Source organism: Oryza glaberrima, chromosome 11, assembly GCF_000147395.1.
Source record: "Oryza glaberrima chromosome 11, OglaRS2, whole genome shotgun sequence".
Classification (NCBI taxonomy): domain Eukaryota; kingdom Viridiplantae; phylum Streptophyta; class Magnoliopsida; order Poales; family Poaceae; genus Oryza; species Oryza glaberrima.
In genome coordinates, this window is record NC_068336.1 from 1295029 (window position 1) to 1314924 (window position 19896).

A 19896-nucleotide genomic window follows, 5' to 3' on the forward strand; every position below is an offset into this window, starting at 1 on the left:
TATATCAAGGGTGAAATGGTAATTATTTCATCTCATGACATATTTCGAAGAGACCCCTGTAACAACCAAAATTACTGGTCTTGGTGGAATCGCAGCGGCCTGCAGATCTCCTCTTCTCCGACTCAATCATTCGCCCTGCGCTGCACAAGGGGAGGGGAAGGAAAGGAAAACCAATTGGATCTCTCAATTAATCGGGTCAGGAGCAAGCGGCCTCCACGCAACGCGGGAGGTAATCAGGTAGTGCGATGCCACTGCTTACCTGCTTTTCTGTTCTTAATTTCGCCGATGTTTTCCCCTCTACTGAAATTTCTTTAAACTGTCTCGAATTGTCGATGCATTCGCGGGGAAGGGAAATTTTCTGTTCTTGTTCGTAGTTTCTTGGCTCAACCGCTCCATCGGCTGCAGTTTGGGATTTCAATTTGGGCGCCAATTATGGGTAGCTTTCGGTGACATCTGACTGTTAGGTTTGTCAGCACTCAACCAAATGGCCTGGCCGCGAGTTTGTGCAAATTTCTTTCGTCCTTTTGTTGAATTGGGCGTAAATTTGATGTATGCTCTTGCCTACATTACTTGTAGTTATGTGGAACACGCCGAGCAGAGCAATTTCATGGTCTTAGTGTACTCTGATACAAGTAATGTTTTCTTCAGTTTGGTGGGAGATGTCAAACTTTGTTTGCTACCACTAGCGATGGCTGCTTGGTTTTGTACCTGTATTTCATGTTGACCTAGAGCATGTTTTGCTTCACCGTGTTGTTTTTTTGGAGTTGTACTCCACAAATTTTTGTTGGTGCCACTATGTATTGGTTGGTTGGTTTCAATATAAATTTTTCAATAGTCTCTTTGGCGTTCCAATTTTTCCTACATAACAGGCATGATTCATGCAATACACTGACTGAAAAAATAGTATGGCTTCAAAAGCCATTAAAAGGAAGCCTTACACTGCTGATATTGATAGAAGCGAAAAACAGATGGAGACGATCATACCAGATTCTGTAAGAGAACCTCTTCTAGGAAACAGAACTCATGAAAGCAAATCCGAGGTTAGTGAAATTTCTCCAAATCATATGAATCCAGGTTATTAACCGCATTTTAGTTCTTCATGCGCCTTACCCCTTTTCTCGTACTTTTTTTTTATAGAGACATGAGCCTAATATGCAGCCAAATTTATGGGATGGAAAAGGACAAGAGCGCCTTGGTTGGATGCATGTTATATCGACTTTTATTGCTCAATCTGTAAGAAAGATAGGTAACTATCATGAATATGATTCCAGAGAAGTGGATTTTTTAGTGTCTTACTGCCCTCTCGAATGTACACAGCAGAATGCTTAAACTTGACCTTTTAGAACATTTACTATCTGAAAAATCTTCTTTTTTTCCAGGAAATGCGCTCTCTCAGTTTGGACCATTGCTAGCAAAGTTCTTTAGTAGGTCTTGTGCTTCCCATGGTTCACATGATGAACAGGCAGTTCTACTTGATCTCAGTCCACTACAGGTATAATCAGTGCTGGCACATGCAGATCTCCTATTTCCATTTAAAATACCATATGATTGATGGGTTAAGTTTCCCATCAAAAGCATGAATTCTTATGAGTATCAGATGTGACATGTTAATTTCATGTAAATATTTTGAGATATTTCAAACCTTTTACTGAAGTATGAAGGAAAATATATTTTCTTCCTCAGTAGTTTAAGCATTTGAATGAGTTGTTTCGAGCATACTCTCGACATCTTTGATGCTCAATTCATCTTTCATTTATTTTTTATCGTTTTTTACAATAATAAAAGTTCTTGTTTGCTTTTGTGATTATTCATGGACAAAAATGTTGGTATATCCATGAACAATATCATGGTAACATCCATGAAACTTGTTATTTCTTCCACAACACTCATTTAGTAGTTGAATTGCATGCTTTAAAAATTCAAATGAATTCTTGACTTGGTTTATTAATTCCAACCCTTCTGTTCTACGGGAGCAATGATGGCATCTTTATGTTATTCTTGACTGTTTCAAGTTTTTACATTTAGGAACTTTTTTACATGATACTATGGTTTTGACAGTTCCATGTTTACTTTATAGGAAGAGAGACTGAGGTTCTTGAGACAGAGATTAAATGTGCCATTTGACAGTTCCTCTGTCAAGCATCAGGTTCCGCTTCTGTACCTAACTACCTATAGGCCTTTGGTATTCTTGTTCTATTGTTCTCACCAATGGGACACCAATTTTCTTGCTCAGAAGAAATGATAAACTGAACAATTCATATACTAACATTCATGATAGTAAAATATTTCATTTTTTCTATGACAGGATGCTCTGAAAGAACTTTGGAGATTAGCTTATCCCAGCCGACAACTTCCTCCTCTGAAATCAGATCTATGGAAGGAGATGGGCTGGCAGAATTCTGATCCAGCAACTGATTTTAGGTTCGTTTCGCTAATCCCTAGTAATGATTTTAGGATATATATATAAGCTGTCATGCATTTATCAACACCGCTTGAACCTTGACAACTAATCTTTTGAAGTATGTAATGCTTGCAGAGCAGGGGGGTTCATGTCCTTGGAAAATTTAATATATTTTGCTAGAAATTACCCAGTATGTTTCTATTAATCATGAACATTTACTCCGCATTAGTCTGCTGTTATTGGGTGATTTGATTAGGTACAATGCTCAATGTCTGCTTTAACATGCAGGATTCCTTTCACAGTTTATTACACAAGGCGGATGGTAAGAGATCTGAATGGGAATATCCCTTTGCAGTAGCTGGCGTGAACATATCTTATATGTTAGTGCAAATGTTGGACCTGCAATCAGGTGAAATTTGCAGTAACACCTTATCTTTGGGCCCAATTTACCTCCTTTGCTCTTGACTTCGAACTCTCTTTTTTTTTCAGCTCTATGCAGAACTACAGCTTATCTCTTTCACTTCTTTTGTAGGAAAAATGGGCACAAAAGTCAGTTCTCAATTTGTTCAACTACTTAGAGAAGACGAGATGGCTTTTGATAACCTTTTCTGTATGGCCTTTCAGATGCTTGACGCTCAGTGGCTCACAAGACAAGCTAGTTATATGGAATTCAATGTGTGTTCTCTGTAGAACATCTGGTCTCTTCTATTGGCTTCTCATTCTACCACCTTATTCAGTTGTCTTCATTTCCATTTTTCAGGAGGTTCTAAAGTCCATGCGTATTCAGTTAGAACAAGAACTTACTATCGGAAGCATTTCTTGTGTTCAGGAGATGCCATCATTTAGGTTGCTAAAAAGGTAGCCATGTTTGTTGTTTACAGAAAGGAGTGTATCTTACTTGTCAGTAGGATCTTGTGCATACTACCGATTCTTTCATTGGTTGTACAACATGACACACTGTAAGATTATTTATCATAGAATAATAAACCCAGTATATATCTGGTACTTTGGTAAGTGTTCAATGTTTTCTGGGGTAACAATTTAAGTATTTCTCTAATGAAAATTACCTGCAACAGGTTTGCTTCTTAAAACATGTGACAAATGTAAGTAAAGTAAATATCTTTTATTAACATTGCTGATGTTTGGAATATCAATAAAAGATGCAGCATTTATGCATTCATGCCTCAACCAAGATGTATAGTATAGTTTATTCTGAAAGTTAGATAGATTTACATATTGTGATTTCTGTATAACATATGCTCCATTACCTTATAAAACTGTGAACTACCCAGAGTTTTCTTGTGGGAATACCTATAGTACTACTCAAGCATTCAAGATTCTGAGTAATCAGAATTAACTAGCTCAATCTAGGGTAAGGGAGAAAATTGTCTCCCTAGTTAATCAATCAGCCTTGGGGGTATTACAAGAAAAGGAACACAGACACTTGTCTCATGCCAAGTTGAATGCCTTTGGGTTTCTAGGAGACTAGGACCATAGGGAGAAGCATATGAATCTTCCCCACCTGAACAGAACGCCTACAGAAGCTTTGCTTCTTTGTGGCAGTGCCATTGGACAGAGAAATATACCCCAAGATAAAAACCTGAAAACTTCCCTGTATATCTCAAGATTTTCAACACCCAGAAACACACACACAGAGAGAATCAGTTGCACACACTGATCATTTTTTGAGGGCAGGAGATATTGTTTGCTTGAGGAGATATTCGCTCCCTATCTGAAATTGAAATGTCCTTATCTAAAAAATCTGAAATGTCCTTGTCTAAAAAATCTGAAATGTCCTTCTCCAACATATTGCATTCCTCAAACAAATTGTATTCTGTCACACCTGAGTTATCCATGCTGTTGCCGCCTTCAGTTATACTGGAGCACCCTTCAAATAGGTACTCCATGCCGCCTTCGAAAGCCTCATCATTGAACCATTCACTGAAATTCATCGAGTTGCTGAAGTAAGCCCCAGGCATTGTATCCAATTCATAATCCAAGCAAGGGCTCCAGAGGCTTTCTTCAATGCCATCAACAATTGGAAGGGGTTCATTCATGCATTCGGCGCTGTCATCGGCTGCAAGTGGCTCATTGTTGTCACTTGATGTATTTGCTTCACTGGAACTGAGCTCTTGGACTGCATTCTCACTTCGGTCATCATCTTGAGGCTCTTCATGTAATGCTGGCACCACCTGTGGCTCTTGTTGCAGTTGTGCCAGTAACTGTGGTTCCTGTTGCAGCTGTGCCAGTAACTGTGGCTGGTCCAGGTAGCAGCTGATGTCGAAGTTGGTTACCGCATTGGCACCTCGGTATTCAATTGCAGCAAGATCATAGGCCTTGGCTGCCTCCTCTTGAGTATCTGTAAAAAGAGGTACGTTTGTTGAAATGAGAACAAATTTTCTGGTGAGACACTGAATCTTTGGGGCAACTTAGTACTACTAGGAGTCATGAATACTTCTAGTAACATTGGCATTACAGAATTGATCAGGTCATGCTGTATAGATTTAAGACTTTAGAAAATGAATGCATTGGATCTTAATACTGAGAGATGCTGAATTGCATCCCATATTCACATTTTTTTTCACTTTCTAGTTTGACATGTGCTGGACACCATCTGAGATCTGGCATGACTTTTCCCACATTGTTGGTAGCTAGAACTGTGCTGGCAACCTTCTGTTTACTAGTAATCGGTGAACACTGTTCACTTTCCCTTTTTTTCTTTCTTTATTTGTGATGAAAGTAGTGATGAATCCATCTGTGTGGTTCTGGATCTTGAATCTTGATCTAGTTTGGCACAGGGGGGGTAATAGCCTAGTAGGGCATTCTCCATGCACGTGAAGTGAGCACTTGCAACTGGCTGCTGACTCACTCAGCTAGCTCTAGTGGAAAGAGCCGGCAGTGATGAACAATTGAAGATCCCTATGCACCATCTGGTTTTTACTACTGGCATTGCAGCACCACTCACGTGCTTGTCACATGCATTTCCAAGTCATGTACCATATAATGTATCTATACTAGGATTTTGTCTAGTAATTAGGACATGGTGGTGATCAAGACATGGGGCTTGTTTTTATGCTATTTCTAGGGCAAATTGGGCAGTCTTCTGGGGATTGCATACAGGATGGTATCTTGGTCTCATGGTCTTTGATCTTGACAGCAGGAAAATATTTTCTGATTTTTTTAAGTAAAAGAAAAGGAAGTTTCAACACTATGCTTCCATATCAGTGATATCACCAGCTCACTTAATTTATAGTAAAATGGAGAGTTTGTGGTTCAAAAACATACAAGGAGAATAATATATACTACTATCTCTGTTCTAAAATATAAGCATTTTTAGAATAGTCCTAAATCAACATTTTTAACTTTAACTATTAATAATGAAAAATTAAAAAGAGCAATCACGTAAGAATAATGTTACCAGATTATAGAGTAAATTTCATAAAACTACAGGTATTTTGCACAATTTATTACAAAACTACATATTTAAAAGCTTGTCTCACAAAACTACAGATTTAGTGTCTCCGTTTATCACAAAACTACAGGTAGTTTGTACAATCTATCACAAAACTACAGATTTAAGAACTTGTTTCACAAAACTATAGATTTAGTGTATTCGTTTATCACAAAACTATACATTTAGTGTCTTTATTTATCACAAAACTACAGATTTAGTGTCTCCATTATCCCAAAACTTGTAGTCTTGTGATGATGAAGCCATTAAACTTGTAGTTTTGTGATAAATGAAGATATTAAATCTGTAGTTTTGTGAAACAAGTATTTAAATCTTTAGTTTTGTGATATATTGCCCAAAGTACCTGTAGTTTTGTGATAAACGAAACCACTGAATCTGTATTTTTGTAAAACAAGTTCTTAAATCTGTAGTTTTGTAATAGATCGTGCAAAATATCTGCAGTTTTATGAAATTTACTCAAACTAGTATCATAATATGCAACTCTTTCATTTAAGATAACTTGTTTTTATAAATATTATTGTTCAAAGTAGCATCCCGAAAATTATATTGAAATCTAAAACTGTCTCAATTTTGAGACAGAGGAAGTACTACGTAGTAAGCAATCCTCAAGAAAAGCAAGGGGTCAAATCTACATCGAAGGGAAACAAGAAAAACACGCCATTTAATTTCGCAGATGGGTTGATCAACCATCATAAATTTTGGTAAAAGTTAGGTGGCCGGCTTACAGCAGGCAAATTCTCCAACAAACAAGAGCGGCTTGTCAATGCTAGTAATCAACATTTGATTAAGGTAAGTGGGCTCCAAGAAAGAAGAGCAAAGAGCATGAAAGATTGGATGAAAGAATACGTACCGAAAGTACCCAGGTAGAGGTACTTGTTCCCCAGGACCCGCCCTATCCGTGCCTCCCACCGCCCATTGTGGTGATGCCTGAACAAAACCAGACGAAAAAAAAGTTCAGAAATGAATTACTAACAGACAGCTGCTAGCTCTGAACAAAATGGAAACAGCAAGTTGGTAGCACTGGCACCACAATACAGTAACTGATGTTGGAAGCAGATTTCATCAAGAAAGAGAGAAGCTTAAAACTTTTGCAGTTCTGACTTTTCCTAGATGCGTGCATGACATTGCACGAAACTGACACAAGAAAGAGACCATGGGGCATCCATGCAGAGCATACACGGCTGGCAAATGACGTTGCCAGCTGATGAATGCCACCCTAGCTAGCAATACTATGCTGACTCATCATTCAGGTCAAGAGAGAGAGAGAGAGATTAATTAGAGTTAATTAATCAGTAGTCCTACCTGGCAACGCCTCTGTACTTGGAGACACCCCTGGAGAAACCGCTGCTCCGGCGGCGGAGGGAGGCCAGGTACTCCTCCCTCGACACACCCTCCATCTCCGACCTCTCCTTCTCATATTCCTCCAGCTGCAAAAATTCGCATTATCTTCAGTAATAATTCAGATTACACAAGTCGCAATTGTCTAGTGGTAAGTTGGCAAACTTACTGGGAAATTGAGCACTGTCTCAGGACCCCAGTACTTAAGAGCTGCAAGATCATATGCACGAGCAGCTGCCTCTTCACTATCATAAGCCCCTAAACATCATTAAACATTGAACTAATGTTAAGAAACAGACCAAACACCAAAACATTAAGTAGTTATGTAACAACTAGTTGCTATATGCCTATATTCTTAGGGATAAACTGTCTTCATATTGAGACAAACCAAGGATGTGACAGATCAAACAAAGGAAATCTAAGATTATACAAGAACAGGAAGCAACATGCAGCATGAATCTGACAAAACAGGTGTGTATAGACAACTAGCTTGTGGGACTTACCCAAATAGACTAATGAGAGGAGCATCAAGCAGCAGCAGATCAAGGTCACATGCGCATCACAAGGGCAAGGTCCCCCAAAGATAACAGCAAAAAAGAAAGGAGATAAAAAAAGCTTAATCAGAATGTCAGCCTTAAAAAATTCGCTCCACTTTATAGTAATAAGCTTTGTACTAATGGCCGATGTATCAAGATCCTTGGCAGTATACAGAAGTACACCAAGGACCTTGTATGTTTCCCTTTTTCTTTCATTATAGTACATTATACTGTAAAAATACTCGTATTTAACTTTCTTTAGTATTTTCAGAGAAAATTCAGGTTAAAAATCCTTAAAAAAAAATCAGGCAACTAATGCATGTTGCGATCAATGTACCTTGCCTCCCTTTCTTCTTGTTCTGAAGTGAAGTGGAGCAATTCTTGTCCCACAGATGGGCCTCAAATCTGCCAGTCCACCGATGCCTGTTTATACATACAGATACATGCATGCAACAAATGATTCCACCGTATATTGAATTTATTGATGATTGATAAATAAGCAGCATTAAGCATTAGTGTTTGCTTTACAGGAGGAAGAAAAACTGAAGGAGTTGACCACCCCAGCAGTAAATGTAGATCAACCAACTCCCTACTTCCCAGCTAATAATAATTGACTCACTCCAAGGGGAGGAGCAGCAAGAAAAAAAGATTAAAAATGGGAATTATGAAATCAAGAAATGGATCCGATCGATCATGCTCGCCAACCTCCAAAAGATGAGGCATGAAAAGGGGAGCAGACTCACCACCCAGAAAACGATAAAAATAATTCATGATCTCTGACATGCAAGTGAAATGTTCAGAAACAGATTGGAAAGAAGCGGCTGATAATTTCGGGAGCCTGAAATGATGGAAACGCGGAATTTTGGGCTGGAAATCAGCCATTGATTAACTAGCGGCAATGCAGGATGAATTCGCGACTGAAATCGAGAGGGGATCAGAAAGAACAGCAGAACTGGGATCAGAGGGATGGAAGCAACTGAACATGCAGAGACGCATACCTGGTGACTCCCCTGTAGATAGAACTCCTCTTGCCGCCGCCGCCATTGGAAGAAGGATCAACCACCTCCTTGCTCTCCTTCTTGGGCCTCTTGGCCTTGCCGGTGCTCTTGTCCGTCCTCGGCCTCGCCCTCCTCTTGCAGGGCATCGACATGGGCGAAGAGGAATCCTCGGAGGAAGAGGAGGAAGGAGACGACGGCGAGGATGATGCAGATGGAGAAGATGATGCGGGATCAGGAGACGATCTCTTCGCCATGATCTCTCGCGTTGGTGCAGGTGCAGGTGAGGTGACGAGGAGGAGAGGCAGCGAAGTGGAGCCCCTAAGGTTTTGTAATTTATAGCGGAGGGGGGGAACGAAAGGAAGTGCAGTGCAGAGATGGGTTTTTTGGGTTGCTAATCACCATCATCAGCATTAACTGAAGATGACACCTCTGTTTTTTTTGTATTTTTGTGCGTCAGGGCCTCAAGCTGGCCACCATACGACTCTACGAGAATAGGAATCAATTTTGATACACTTATTCATTATTCTTTTATTTTATTTCAGAGATTTCCTCTGTTTTTAATATATTATTATTATTGATATAAGTGTGCATTGCATTGTGCACAAGTAGTGGTCGTATTCAGATTTCTCTCTCTTTCTTTATTTTTGCAGATTTAGGTACACGTGCAGACGCTCATATACACATGTGTATACTCACCTTCTATAAATACATACGCTATCTCTATGAACATCTTTAAAGATTAGACAAGGAGATTGTCGTTTCTGAATTGACATAATTTACATGGGAAGTACACCGATAATAATATCTTGAGATTTGCGAAGATACAGACCAAATATACATAGTGGCAGATGACGCACTGGCAAATTAACTCAAGATGACACCTTGTTTTTTGTATTTTTGCGCGTCAGGGCTCTGCTGGACACCGAAGATTAGCAATCAATTTTGCTGCACTTATTTTAATTTGTTTCTTTTTGAGAGATTTCCTCTGTTTTAATTATATTATTAATGAGTATGAAAGGTACAAACCTGAGATAGTTTCTGGAAGGACACAATTTCCACGGAGACTACACCGAGTCACTGGCAATATTTGCGATGTTGAACTGCCATCTGCCCAAGCTACACTTCATTTTTACATAGCAGGGTACACTAGGAAGTAAACAAGCTCATAAATGACTGCAAATTAAACGTTACTGGAGATGAATTTTTTTGTCTATATTGAACCGTAAGTCTTACTGCAAGAGCTTTCACCTCTGATTCAGATCAGTGACAGACTTGCAGTGAGTTAATTCTACAGAAAGAGGACAAAGCAACTTAAACTAAAAATGGACGGACGGACGGACGCCGCTGGGTCAGGGTCCTTAGACTGAAGAAACAAACGAAGGTGCATAGCATAGCAGCTACACAAGGAGACGAATAGCATCGGGACGTGAAAAAGAAACAACACATGTAACATGTAACACTGAAAAATCAAAGACATTAGTGCCATGTGTCCAAATGGCAGAGCTCTGCAGCCATGCAAAATATGCAATTCCTCATTCAGAGGAAAGCATCCTACTAGCCATGCAACCACAACACCTGTCCCCAACATTCAGAGCAACCTACTGTGTCTGTGTGCAGTCAGTCAATTACTGTACACAACAAGCATCTACTGTAGCTACAGATGCAACGACCCCCTTTCGATGAAGAATCATCAAACAAACAGTGCATCCTTCAATTAGAAAATTCAGCAATTACTCATGCTGTATTACTGGAGTACTACAGATCATGTGAAACATATGTGTGTTGTACCGTGGATGACGGTTTGATGGCTGACCGTGATGACCTCAATATTTGAGTAAATTAGTCATCCCAATTAAGCTCCCATGCCTGACTGCCAAATTATTTGTTTTGTAGTAGATCATACTCACCAAAATGGTTTATCACGAGTCTGTTTTCTGACCACATTTTTGTCTAGACAGTCTGTTGCAGTTGCCCAGATGATTAGTAACCTGACTCCTGACTGACTGTCGATATTAGACCGACTGACGTCTTGTGTCACCACCATGATGTCCGTCCAGCTTGTTCACATTCATCAGCAGGGTAAGACATGCAATCACAACAACTAACACTAGGTTTATGTAGTATAGGGTGGTCCATGATGCAGAAATATGAATATTCTCAACTCTAAATTCTAAAAAAAAAAGAGAGACATGTTTCTTGTAGTACAGGCAGTACGGTACGGTGAATGTTTGGTTTGGTTGTTAAACACGTTTCTCATCTACTTTGCCTGCATTTGAGGTGCTAGAGTGAAGATAAATCTTAGGTTGCCAGATTATTTAAATATTCAATCAAGATAAAAGAAATTCCAAGCTTTTCCATCTAACATCTCCCTCATTAGACCAGAAACATGCTTGCTTGCAAGCTACCTGACAATGCAACCGTCCACGGACTGATTGCATATCGTACAAAAATTTCTGTAACACAAAACAGCACTAGTCAAACCTGAAGCTTTCATGGAACCAAACCATCTCTAGAATGAGCTTGCACTCCAATTTGTTATAATATCCAATAAAGCACACACTCTCTCCTAGTATTACTGTAGTAATGATCAAATTTCAATGTTCAGAAGAAACACCATTAAATCATGAATTGGATTTAAAACATGTGTCCTTCCATGTAACATAGTCCTACAGAGACAGCTGCCAACAGCAGTCGATGCAAACTTCTGGTTTTCATTTGGTATAACTTAAAAAGGATGAAATGTGCAAAGATATTGCAAATAGAAATGGATGTTGTAGAATCAAATGCGAACTGTTTCAGAGCTATCCACAAGAATAGATATAATATTTCTTTATAGTACTAACAGATTATTCCCAAGTAACAAAACAGCATGCAGATCACATGAGAGCAATGCAATGACGAAAAAATCATTAGTAGAGATAATCCTATGGATATATATACAATAGAGCACTACTAATTGCACGTTCCATTTCCACCACTGCGCACTACTTGATTTTTTTTTTCTTTCAGGATCTTCTAATGTTACAAATAATTATTCCCAGGTTAAAAAGAAAATAGCATGCAGATCACATGATATCAGTCGATGACCAAAAAAATCACAATTAGTAGATAGAATCATATGAACATGTATACATCTCTAGTAGTACTAATTGCACGTTGCTAATATGAATATCAGTCCTCCCACCATAGCGCACTAGTTGATGTTTTCTCAGTATCTTCTAATATTACAAATAAGGAGACCCCCAAAATTTACCCTGTTCTTAAATGTCACAATATCCATAAGTAAGTCTGCATTCATTTTCTGAAATACATAGTCATCATCACAATAACTTGACCTTATCTCTCTTAGATCTTTACTGATTCCCCTTCCAAAACTTCTTAAATATTGTTGAACGTCGTCGCCCTCAACAGTTTTTGTTGGTTCATGGGTGAAGGAGAAACAAGAACTTCTGCTTTTTGGTGTGTCAAAGCCATCGAGATCATCACTTGAGTTATTTGTAGTTCTTGAAACGGGGAACATCATGGTATGACTAAAAGTACGGCCTCCAGACACATCAGATCCAGTCAAGCTAACTGAGCACTGGGTTTGGTTGTCAGATTCCTGGGAGGGCAAGAAGTACTTGTTATAGTGTGAGAATGATCGTTACTATCCACAAAATAGACCTACTTTTCATTCTACTAAAATGCTGCTGGGAAATCAACAAGAGTATGTAATATGACTCGAAACAACACATTAAGTACAACGTAGACAATTCAGGAATATTTGAGTGGATAACAATAGGAATATGAAAATAGCTGCAATATGCCAATTAACAGAGAGTAAAGACTGTACTATTTCTGAACCACATAATAAAAAAATAAATGTTTAAAAGAATGATGGAGGCTGTTGGGTACTTGGGTTGATATTCCTAAAAAGTACTACAAATCTCAAAGCCTCAGTGAAGTGAAACAGCATTGATTTGCTAACCTCATTATGCCAATGACGATCTGTTGGATAGTGGATTTCTGCAATGCTTGATCCACCTTTGTTAAAAGATGTATTTCTGCTCTTTTGTGGGATGTTCAAAACTGAATTTATTTGAGGGTCCTCCAGTGATGAGAAATCAGTGCTATCCAATGTCGAGATCGAGACACATTCCTCAAAATAATTTATTGCCTCTTCAGCCAAATGCTTCGATACTTTCAGTCGTTCTACACTACTCTGGTACCACAACATGGAGACAAAGGTCAGTTCAAATACCAAGACAAAATGAATAGAAAGTTTACCAACAAACAGAATCAAATATACTTAAAATTTGATGCAGTTACCTTTCGTCTTGGCCTTCTTTTATGTGCCTCAGTAAAATTTGGTGTAGTTACAATACCCTTCAGCACTCTACTCAACTCTTGTTCACGTTGCTCTTCGACAGCTAAATCTGCCCGTAGCTTTCGAGCACGTTCATGTGACTGTAATCAAAGCAGTAAAAGGTTATGACTGTTGACTGCACAGAATTGGAGGCGCAGCACACTTGGCATAATAATAGTCAGACCTGTTTGAGCTTTGTTGTATACTCTGTTATATCAGGAGACAGCTCGGCACTGTCCGGATCAAAGTCAAGAGGAATTTCCATTTGTTCCCGTTGCAGTTCTATTGAATGGTGCTCTATGTCAGGAGCCAGATCAGCTCTATCTAGATCAAACTCAAAAGGAATGTGCAAAATTTCCTCCTTTTTGAATTCTGTTGTGTAATCACTTATGTCGGAGACAAACTCAGAAGAATCTGGATCAAACTCGGGAGGAATTTCAATAACCTGTTGCACTGGGACATTTGAATGATTGCTTTGCCAAATGACCTGTCGATGAAAGAATAATAGTAGCATCACGATAAGTTGAGAACATGAGTGTAAAACAATATTGGTGTTCTAAAACAGAACGGGGTATGGTGCGGAGACAATAAAATGGATAAATTATAAGCATGCACAGAACATAAATGGTCAAAGACATTCTTAGCTTAACATAGGTTCCTTACATGCTCAAGATCAATCATAAATCTCACAAGGGTACTGCTAGATTTTTTTTTTTTTAAGAAGGCACTTCTAGATTCTGAATGGATATTTCCAGCCATGTGTTGGCATGTCTGGTGGTAATAAAAAAGCATAGTAGCTTACAAACTTGTTTGCTAGTAAAGTTAATATCTTGCATCAATTAATACAACTCAACAACCTATTCATGTACCACTTTGGTCACTGAACCAAAAAAGCCAGCCTATGGTCCACTAGTACAAGTGAATGATCACTTCTGACCTCTACTGAGCTCGAAACTGAATGCATACTCTCCCAAAACTGAAATTCTATTGACATATCTCTGATTTCTGCATCACTCTGTTCGAATTTAGCAAGAACAGAACTTGCGAGCAAAGGATTGGTGGAGATGGAATGCAAAGACCGAGTCTCAATTTCTCTGCGCTTCTACAGTGACAACTCCAAGTGAACTAGATTACTATGAATCTTTCTACTTACTATAACGAAAAAAAAAACAGTAGATTTTGTTCATTATCATATAGTAGAATCTAGAGAGATTGTTTTCATTCCACATGTATATGGTATGATATCAGAATTACAAAGTACTCCAATATATTTCTTTCCAGTTCCTATTGCAAAAAAAAAATTAGAGTTTTGCAAAAGTAGTGGTAAGAAAAAAGTTTGAGTTTCTTTTTCTTGAGACTTCCCAGTCCCCCAGTCCGCTGAGAAATCAGAAACCAACCTCGTCACCCCGATAAGGTTGCAGGTCCACCGCCACCGACGGCGCCCTGGAGGCCCTCCTCCCACCGCCTCCATTACCATTCCCCCACGACGGCGACGAGTCGGCGCCCCGGCCCCGCGGCGCGAGGGACACAGAGCGCGCCCTCCCGGAGCCGCCGGCGCACGAACCATTCCGCGCCACCTCCCTCCCCCTCTCCCGTCTCGCCTCCCCGCCGCGACACCCAGCAGCCTCCATATCCACCTGCGGCTGCGGCGGCGGCGGAGAGGCGGAGTCGTCGAAGAGAGGGTTGGTGCGGGTGTTGCCGGCGGCGTACTCCCCGATGCCGCGGGCGCGGGGCTCGACGCTGGCGCTGCGGGAGCGGCGTGGGCACGGCGGTGGGGCCTTGCGGGGACGAGCCGGCGGGCGGTCGTCGGCGGCGGGGTGGAGGGTCCGGCGGGTGGTGGATTTGAAGGCCGAGGAGGCCATGAATTCGGCGAGGTTTGGATTGCGGAGAGGAGGAATCGAAAATGGAGGAGGGAAACTGATGAAGTGAAATGGGAAAGTCAAAGCTCCCTCCAAAACAAGTTTTCTTTTCGCCTGTCCTCGTCAGGTCAGCCGTCACAGCGTGTCACTCACATCACACTGCGAGAGTCACAGTGGAAGAAGAGGAGGAGATGCTTCGGTCTGGGCTGGTTGATGCTAATCGCATGTGCTAAACACAGATTTAGTGAGGCTTCGGATGCTTCGCCCATGGGATAAACGAACGCAACATTAATTAGGCCTTGTTTCCTTCGCGGAAAGAAAAATTTATAGGTGTCACATCAGACGTTTGATTAGATGTTGGAAAGAGTTCTTGGATACGAATGAAAAAACTAATTTCAGAACTCGCCTGAAAATCACGAGACGAATTTATTAAGTCCCTAATTAATCCGTCATTAGCCCATATAGGTTACTATAGCACTTATAGCTAATTATGGTCTAATTATGCCCAAAAGATTCCTCTCGCGATTTTCATATAAACTGTGCAATTAGTTTTTTATTTTATCTATATTTAGTGATCCATGCATGTGTATAAAAATTCGATATGACGTTTTTGAAAAAAGAAATTGGAAACTAAACAAGTCACTAGACTCTTCACTGGAATGAATAAATTAACCTGTTTTTATACTTATATTCAAAAAGTTTGCCTTTTTTACTTTTTGGGCCTGTTCAGATTGTAGTTAAAATAAATCTTATCAAATTTTGGTAATGCCAAAATTTTGGCAAGATGGTAATATTATCAAAATTTTATCATGATTTCTTATGTATTGACCAAATTTGATAACAAACTAAACGTAGATATTTTTTGGGTAACTTTATAAAAAAGATATGGTTGAAAATGACATCAAAGTGAACAGGCTCTTTATTGACATATTTTTTGTAAAATGCAAAATGGAGATTGCAAGGTGCCAACGTTTTTTCAGCGTGAAGTTATGAGCAACTGCACTTATCGTGTTCTTAAAAAAAAAATGCACTCATCGAATCTTTCTTTAAAACAAGCATTGAAAACGGAATTCACGTTGGATGAGTTCTTAATATAAACTACTAAGTTACATAATATGCAAAGATGTAATATGATTATTAAAATTAAAATAAATTGATACTTATGAATTTTAAGCCTAAAGATAATTGAGATTGCATGGTATTATGAGAGAAGAAAGAAGAGACAATTTGAACCATATATCTATCATCCAAAGGTTTAAAATAATTGGGGTAATATGACTTAATAAGAGAAGAGAGAAATAGCATTAACTACACTTAGTGGGGATGAACCATATACGATACGACAGGATATCCATAGCACCATACTGCACTTGTAGCCCTGTACTTCTTCTATAAAAAAAGAACCTATAATATAATATGACCTACCCTAAAAACAACGAATATGAACTATTCTTTTTTACGGAAGGAATAGGCTATAGCAGCTGTCGTTGAAATGTGGGATGGAACCAAGCTGTCAGCCGCTGTTACTAAAGGAAAGTACTAAAGAGAATCCCATAAAAAGTTGTTATAAAAATTTAGAAGCTCAAAAAACTAAATTAAACCAAAAAAGGCAAAAGAATTCATCGTGTCACATACTCACATTCACATACAAAATAAGGTGAGCATAAAATTAAAATTAGACCAAAAATTAGAGGCAAAATATGGCACTAGAAAATTAGAAGAGCACATAGTTAAATTAGACAAGAATTTAGAAGCGCACAAAATTAAATTAGAAAAAAAGCATAAAATTAAATTAGACAAAAGAAAAGGAATTAAAAAGTACATAGTTAAATTAGACAAGAATTTAGAAGCGCATAGAATTAAATTAGAAAAAAACATAAAATTAAATTAGACAAAAGAAAAGGAATTTAAAAAAAATAAAGACTGGAGATGCGGGGGATCGAACCCCGTGCCTCTCGCATGCAAAGCGAGCGCTCTACCATTTGAGCTACATCCCCTTCGATGTTTGAGATAAAACTAAGATCTAATTATTTAGTAAATGTTTACTTGGGCAACAGCAAACAGTTCAGTCGTATTCGAATATTCATTAAATATTGCTGTTCTCGTTCAGAATAAAGGGAAAATTCAACATTCAACAAAAAATGTTGCTGCTTTAACGCAACACAATATTCTTGCATGTGTCGATCCAACTCATAGTCCAAGTGAAAGTGCATCTCATGTTCTAACTTCTAGGCTTAGTCATCGATCGTGTGTTTCTAGGCTCGTGGATCGTCAATATTTCTCTAGGCTGGCCGGAGTATTCTAGATTCAAATTTAAACATCAATTTAATTGTACAGTTGTTTTGATCTATTGTAGATGCATTTTTCATTTTTTGTGATTGTAGCCGGTGGTTTCGGAAAAAGTAACCGGTTATTGGCAGGTAACCATCATTGATCTGAACTCAAATATTTAGTTTGAAAGTTTGCCCGAGAAAGGTTTGGACAAATGATGTTCCCAAACGCCAAATACTTATTACCAGAGGGAAAGTATACAGATGTGGCATGCCATCACAGGAAGTAGCGGCTCATCCATGTAACCAAAATTTAAGAAACTCGGGACTGTTTTATAACCAACAAAGTCAAATCTTGATCACACCTAAATGCAATGAAGTGTGAGGTTGGGCCTACACATGTGTCCGTGCTGGACCTCAAGCCCAGCAAGCAACACCACGGCCCAAACAAGTCGCTGACACCTCACGCCGTGGAATGGATCTACTCAATCTGGACCACACAAGCCTGATCCGACGGTGCCCCAGAGACCCAAGGGGGCTCGGAGTCGAAAACTCCGAACCCCCTTGGTGAGCTTCCGGTTTTGAGGCGCAGCGAATTAGCTTATCTCTGGCTGAATATCATCAAAATTTGTATATTTCGCAAGACTAAAGCATCTTTTTTTCTAGACATGAAAACGCAAACACCAATGTATGCATTAGTTACAGGAATCATGTAAAAGAAGCATATTTGTTTGATATTTATTCCCTGAACCTTCCTAAATGATAGGTGTTTCATCATATTCCACTTGTACAAGATTGGCCTGTTTCTAACCACATGCATGATCTGTGAGACTGTATGAACTTACTGTCGGTTGCTTTTCTGCATATAAATTCAGTACGTCTCCTGCCGAATGTCTAGCGTTTTTGCTTCTAGCTTGTCAAGACTCTGATGACATATATTGTTCTTGTCAGTCTTCAGCTTGTCTCAAAAACGATTCTTGCCACAAAATGTGTATCCATGGTGCAAATTGTGTAGGTAATTTTAAAGCTCCTTGCAGACCTTTAGAACATTCCAATTTTAAGTTCAGAGACCGCAGATGGTCCTATTCATTTTAGAAGGCCCTTTTGCAGTCATACAATGAGCATGTGACACAATTAGAAATGTAGACAAGTTGATTTCCACTCTTCTAATGTCCCATGTTCCATATGCCATCTACTATGGAAGTCCAAGAATGTTAGAATGATTGACAGGAGCTAGAACCAACTTGGAAGTTAAGCCTGACGAATGGCTGATCAAATCTGTGGACTTATGTGGATTGAAGAGAGGAGTTGGTGGTGGCTGAACTTTGCTAGTCAAAAAACGAAAAAAAAAAAAAGATAGTATCGCTCATTACATTTGAATTTGGTATATTTAATCATATTTAAAACATTGACAATAGTTGCTACCTCATTGTCAAAGTTCGCGGTACACAGTTGCCTGTGGGAAAATGTGAAACTATGAAAACTGCAATGACATAATAATAATAGTCATGTACTCAAGCTGTCTTCAGATTCAGGTATTTGGTATGCATTGATGTTTCTGTAATATGAAGAAATGCGTTATCCATGTGATTCCATATTTCCATCTACAATTACGGTCAAGTAGAAGTGGCCATGAACTTCGCAATGATTGAAGGACTCAGCATTTCACTTGGCAATTAGTTTATGGTCAAACATGTTTACTTAGGAGACAGATGGTCCATGGCCAGCCTCTTCCATGTGGACAGGCATTTTTATGTAGTACTGGATGCATCATGGTATTTCCACTTGGTATGATTAACCAGGGCATCCCATTAGTAAGAATTATTCTTAACATAGTATTCAACATTGTTTCAGTTTTGCAAATATAGACCTACAATTCGAATGTTTCAGACAAAAATGTAGGTTCATTACTGAATTGGATAATTTTCTTCTGAAATAAGCATTGAACTGAATATATATACTGTCCAAAATCAAAATTCAGAGAGGAAGGAAGGAAGGAATTCTGAATTTCTGATGTTATTGTTAGGCTTGCCCGGGTCTAAAAACTTGATTCTGAAACCGTGGACAGTGCTATCTGTGTACGATATGTTTGCGGCCGATCAGCCGTACTCTGCACGATGAGCTGCTACCCGATCTGAATCTGAAGCATACAACATTATTGAGATTCTTTTATATCCTGAGTGTACTCTTGAAAGAAAAACGAATGTCTGATCTGATCACATGACCGAACGTGTTGTATTTAGTTGTTCGTCTACTGCCGGCCTGACGGCAAGAGATGCTATTAGTCAAATAGAAGCATCTCTCACATGGTCGGCACTCACGCATATATCCCTAGAAAGAATTATGGATCATATGCTTAATGTGAAGCACTTTTATGGACTAGATTATCTGAGAATCTCAAGGAAAAGGAGTTTTTTCAGTCAAAGAGAAACAGCACTACTATTTGAGGTCTGCAAAACAAAAGTGAGGTCTCAGGGTGGCATGTTCCAGACCCACTTGATGCATGACTCCTTTCTTCTTAACAAAATATTCCACAGAAGCTAAAATTTACAGGGAAATGTGTGGCATGTTCTCTGCATGTTCCCAAGTAGTGGAAGCAGCGTGCCTGCACATTGCATCTGCATGTTACTGCTACTGCAATCAAGCTAGTCTGTATCTGTAACACAAGTTACAAGAA

General features: G+C 39.1%; 3 protein-coding genes and 1 non-coding gene across 10 annotated transcripts; 1 reads left to right on the plus strand and 3 right to left on the minus strand.

Annotated features, from left to right (window-relative positions):
- Nucleotides 1-3: 3 nt before the first annotated feature.
- On the plus strand, nt 4-4170 carry LOC127754899 (uncharacterized). 7 transcript variants are annotated; one of them, XM_052280500.1, is made up of 10 exons: nt 4-237; nt 969-1040; nt 1138-1246; nt 1380-1492; nt 2078-2146; nt 2306-2421; nt 2537-2591; nt 2690-2810; nt 2934-3076; nt 3162-4170. In XM_052280500.1, the coding sequence occupies exons 1-10, from the start codon at nt 16-18 to the stop codon at nt 3261-3263; spliced, it is 1122 nt and encodes a 373-aa protein (XP_052136460.1). In that variant the 5' UTR covers nt 4-15; the 3' UTR covers nt 3264-4170. The 7 variants fall into 7 exon arrangements, with proteins under 7 accessions (XP_052136460.1, XP_052136462.1, XP_052136461.1 ...); XM_052280502.1 differs by having other exon boundaries at nt 96-464; nt 577-1040; XM_052280501.1 differs by having other exon boundaries at nt 96-237; nt 870-1040.
- On the minus strand, nt 4063-9085 carry LOC127754900 (AP2-like ethylene-responsive transcription factor At1g79700). The gene is made up of 7 exons (XM_052280508.1): nt 8746-9085; nt 8085-8170; nt 7715-7723; nt 7381-7469; nt 7176-7300; nt 6724-6800; nt 4063-4760 (listed from the first exon to the last, which is right to left on the minus strand). Exons 1-7 carry the CDS (start codon nt 8997-8999, stop codon nt 4063-4065), a joined length of 1338 nt encoding a protein of 445 aa, XP_052136468.1. The 5' UTR covers nt 9000-9085.
- Nucleotides 9086-11830: 2745 nt separating this feature from the next.
- On the minus strand, nt 11831-15064 carry LOC127754024 (uncharacterized). The gene is made up of 5 exons (XM_052279476.1): nt 14488-15064; nt 13275-13577; nt 13054-13191; nt 12713-12946; nt 11831-12346 (listed from the first exon to the last, which is right to left on the minus strand). Exons 1-5 carry the CDS (start codon nt 14950-14952, stop codon nt 11954-11956), a joined length of 1533 nt encoding a protein of 510 aa, XP_052135436.1. The 5' UTR covers nt 14953-15064; the 3' UTR covers nt 11831-11953.
- A 1809-nt stretch (nt 15065-16873) lies between these two features.
- Nucleotides 16874-16946, minus strand: TRNAA-UGC (transfer RNA alanine (anticodon UGC)). Its single transcript has one exon. It is a non-coding gene; the product is annotated as a tRNA-Ala (tRNA).
- Between the last annotated feature and the right edge of the window lie 2950 nt (nt 16947-19896).

Bases quoted from the DNA above. Each gene is read 5' to 3' on its own strand.
- LOC127754899 (XM_052280500.1), top strand. From the start codon at position 16: ATGGTAATTATTTCATCTCATGACATATTTCGAAGAGACCCCTGTAAC. The intron at 238-968 runs GTAGTGCGATGC...AGCGAAAAACAG, and splicing joins GCAACGCGGGAGGTAATCAG to ATGGAGACGATCATACCAGA. The intron at 1,041-1,137 runs GTTAGTGAAATT...TTTTTTTTATAG, and splicing joins CTCATGAAAGCAAATCCGAG to AGACATGAGCCTAATATGCA.
- LOC127754900 (XM_052280508.1), bottom strand. From the start codon at position 8,999: ATGGCGAAGAGATCGTCTCCTGATCCCGCATCATCTTCTCCATCTGCA. The intron at 8,171-8,745 runs GTATGCGTCTCT...ATGTATAAACAG, and splicing joins ATCTACAGGGGAGTCACCAG to GCATCGGTGGACTGGCAGAT. The intron at 6,801-7,175 runs GTAGGACTACTG...GGTTTTGTTCAG, and splicing joins AAGTACAGAGGCGTTGCCAG to GCATCACCACAATGGGCGGT.
- LOC127754024 (XM_052279476.1), bottom strand. From the start codon at position 14,952: ATGGCCTCCTCGGCCTTCAAATCCACCACCCGCCGGACCCTCCACCCC. The intron at 13,578-14,487 runs GTTGGTTTCTGA...TTTCATCGACAG, and splicing joins AACCTTATCGGGGTGACGAG to GTCATTTGGCAAAGCAATCA. The intron at 13,192-13,274 runs GTCTGACTATTA...CTTTGATTACAG, and splicing joins ATACAACAAAGCTCAAACAG to TCACATGAACGTGCTCGAAA.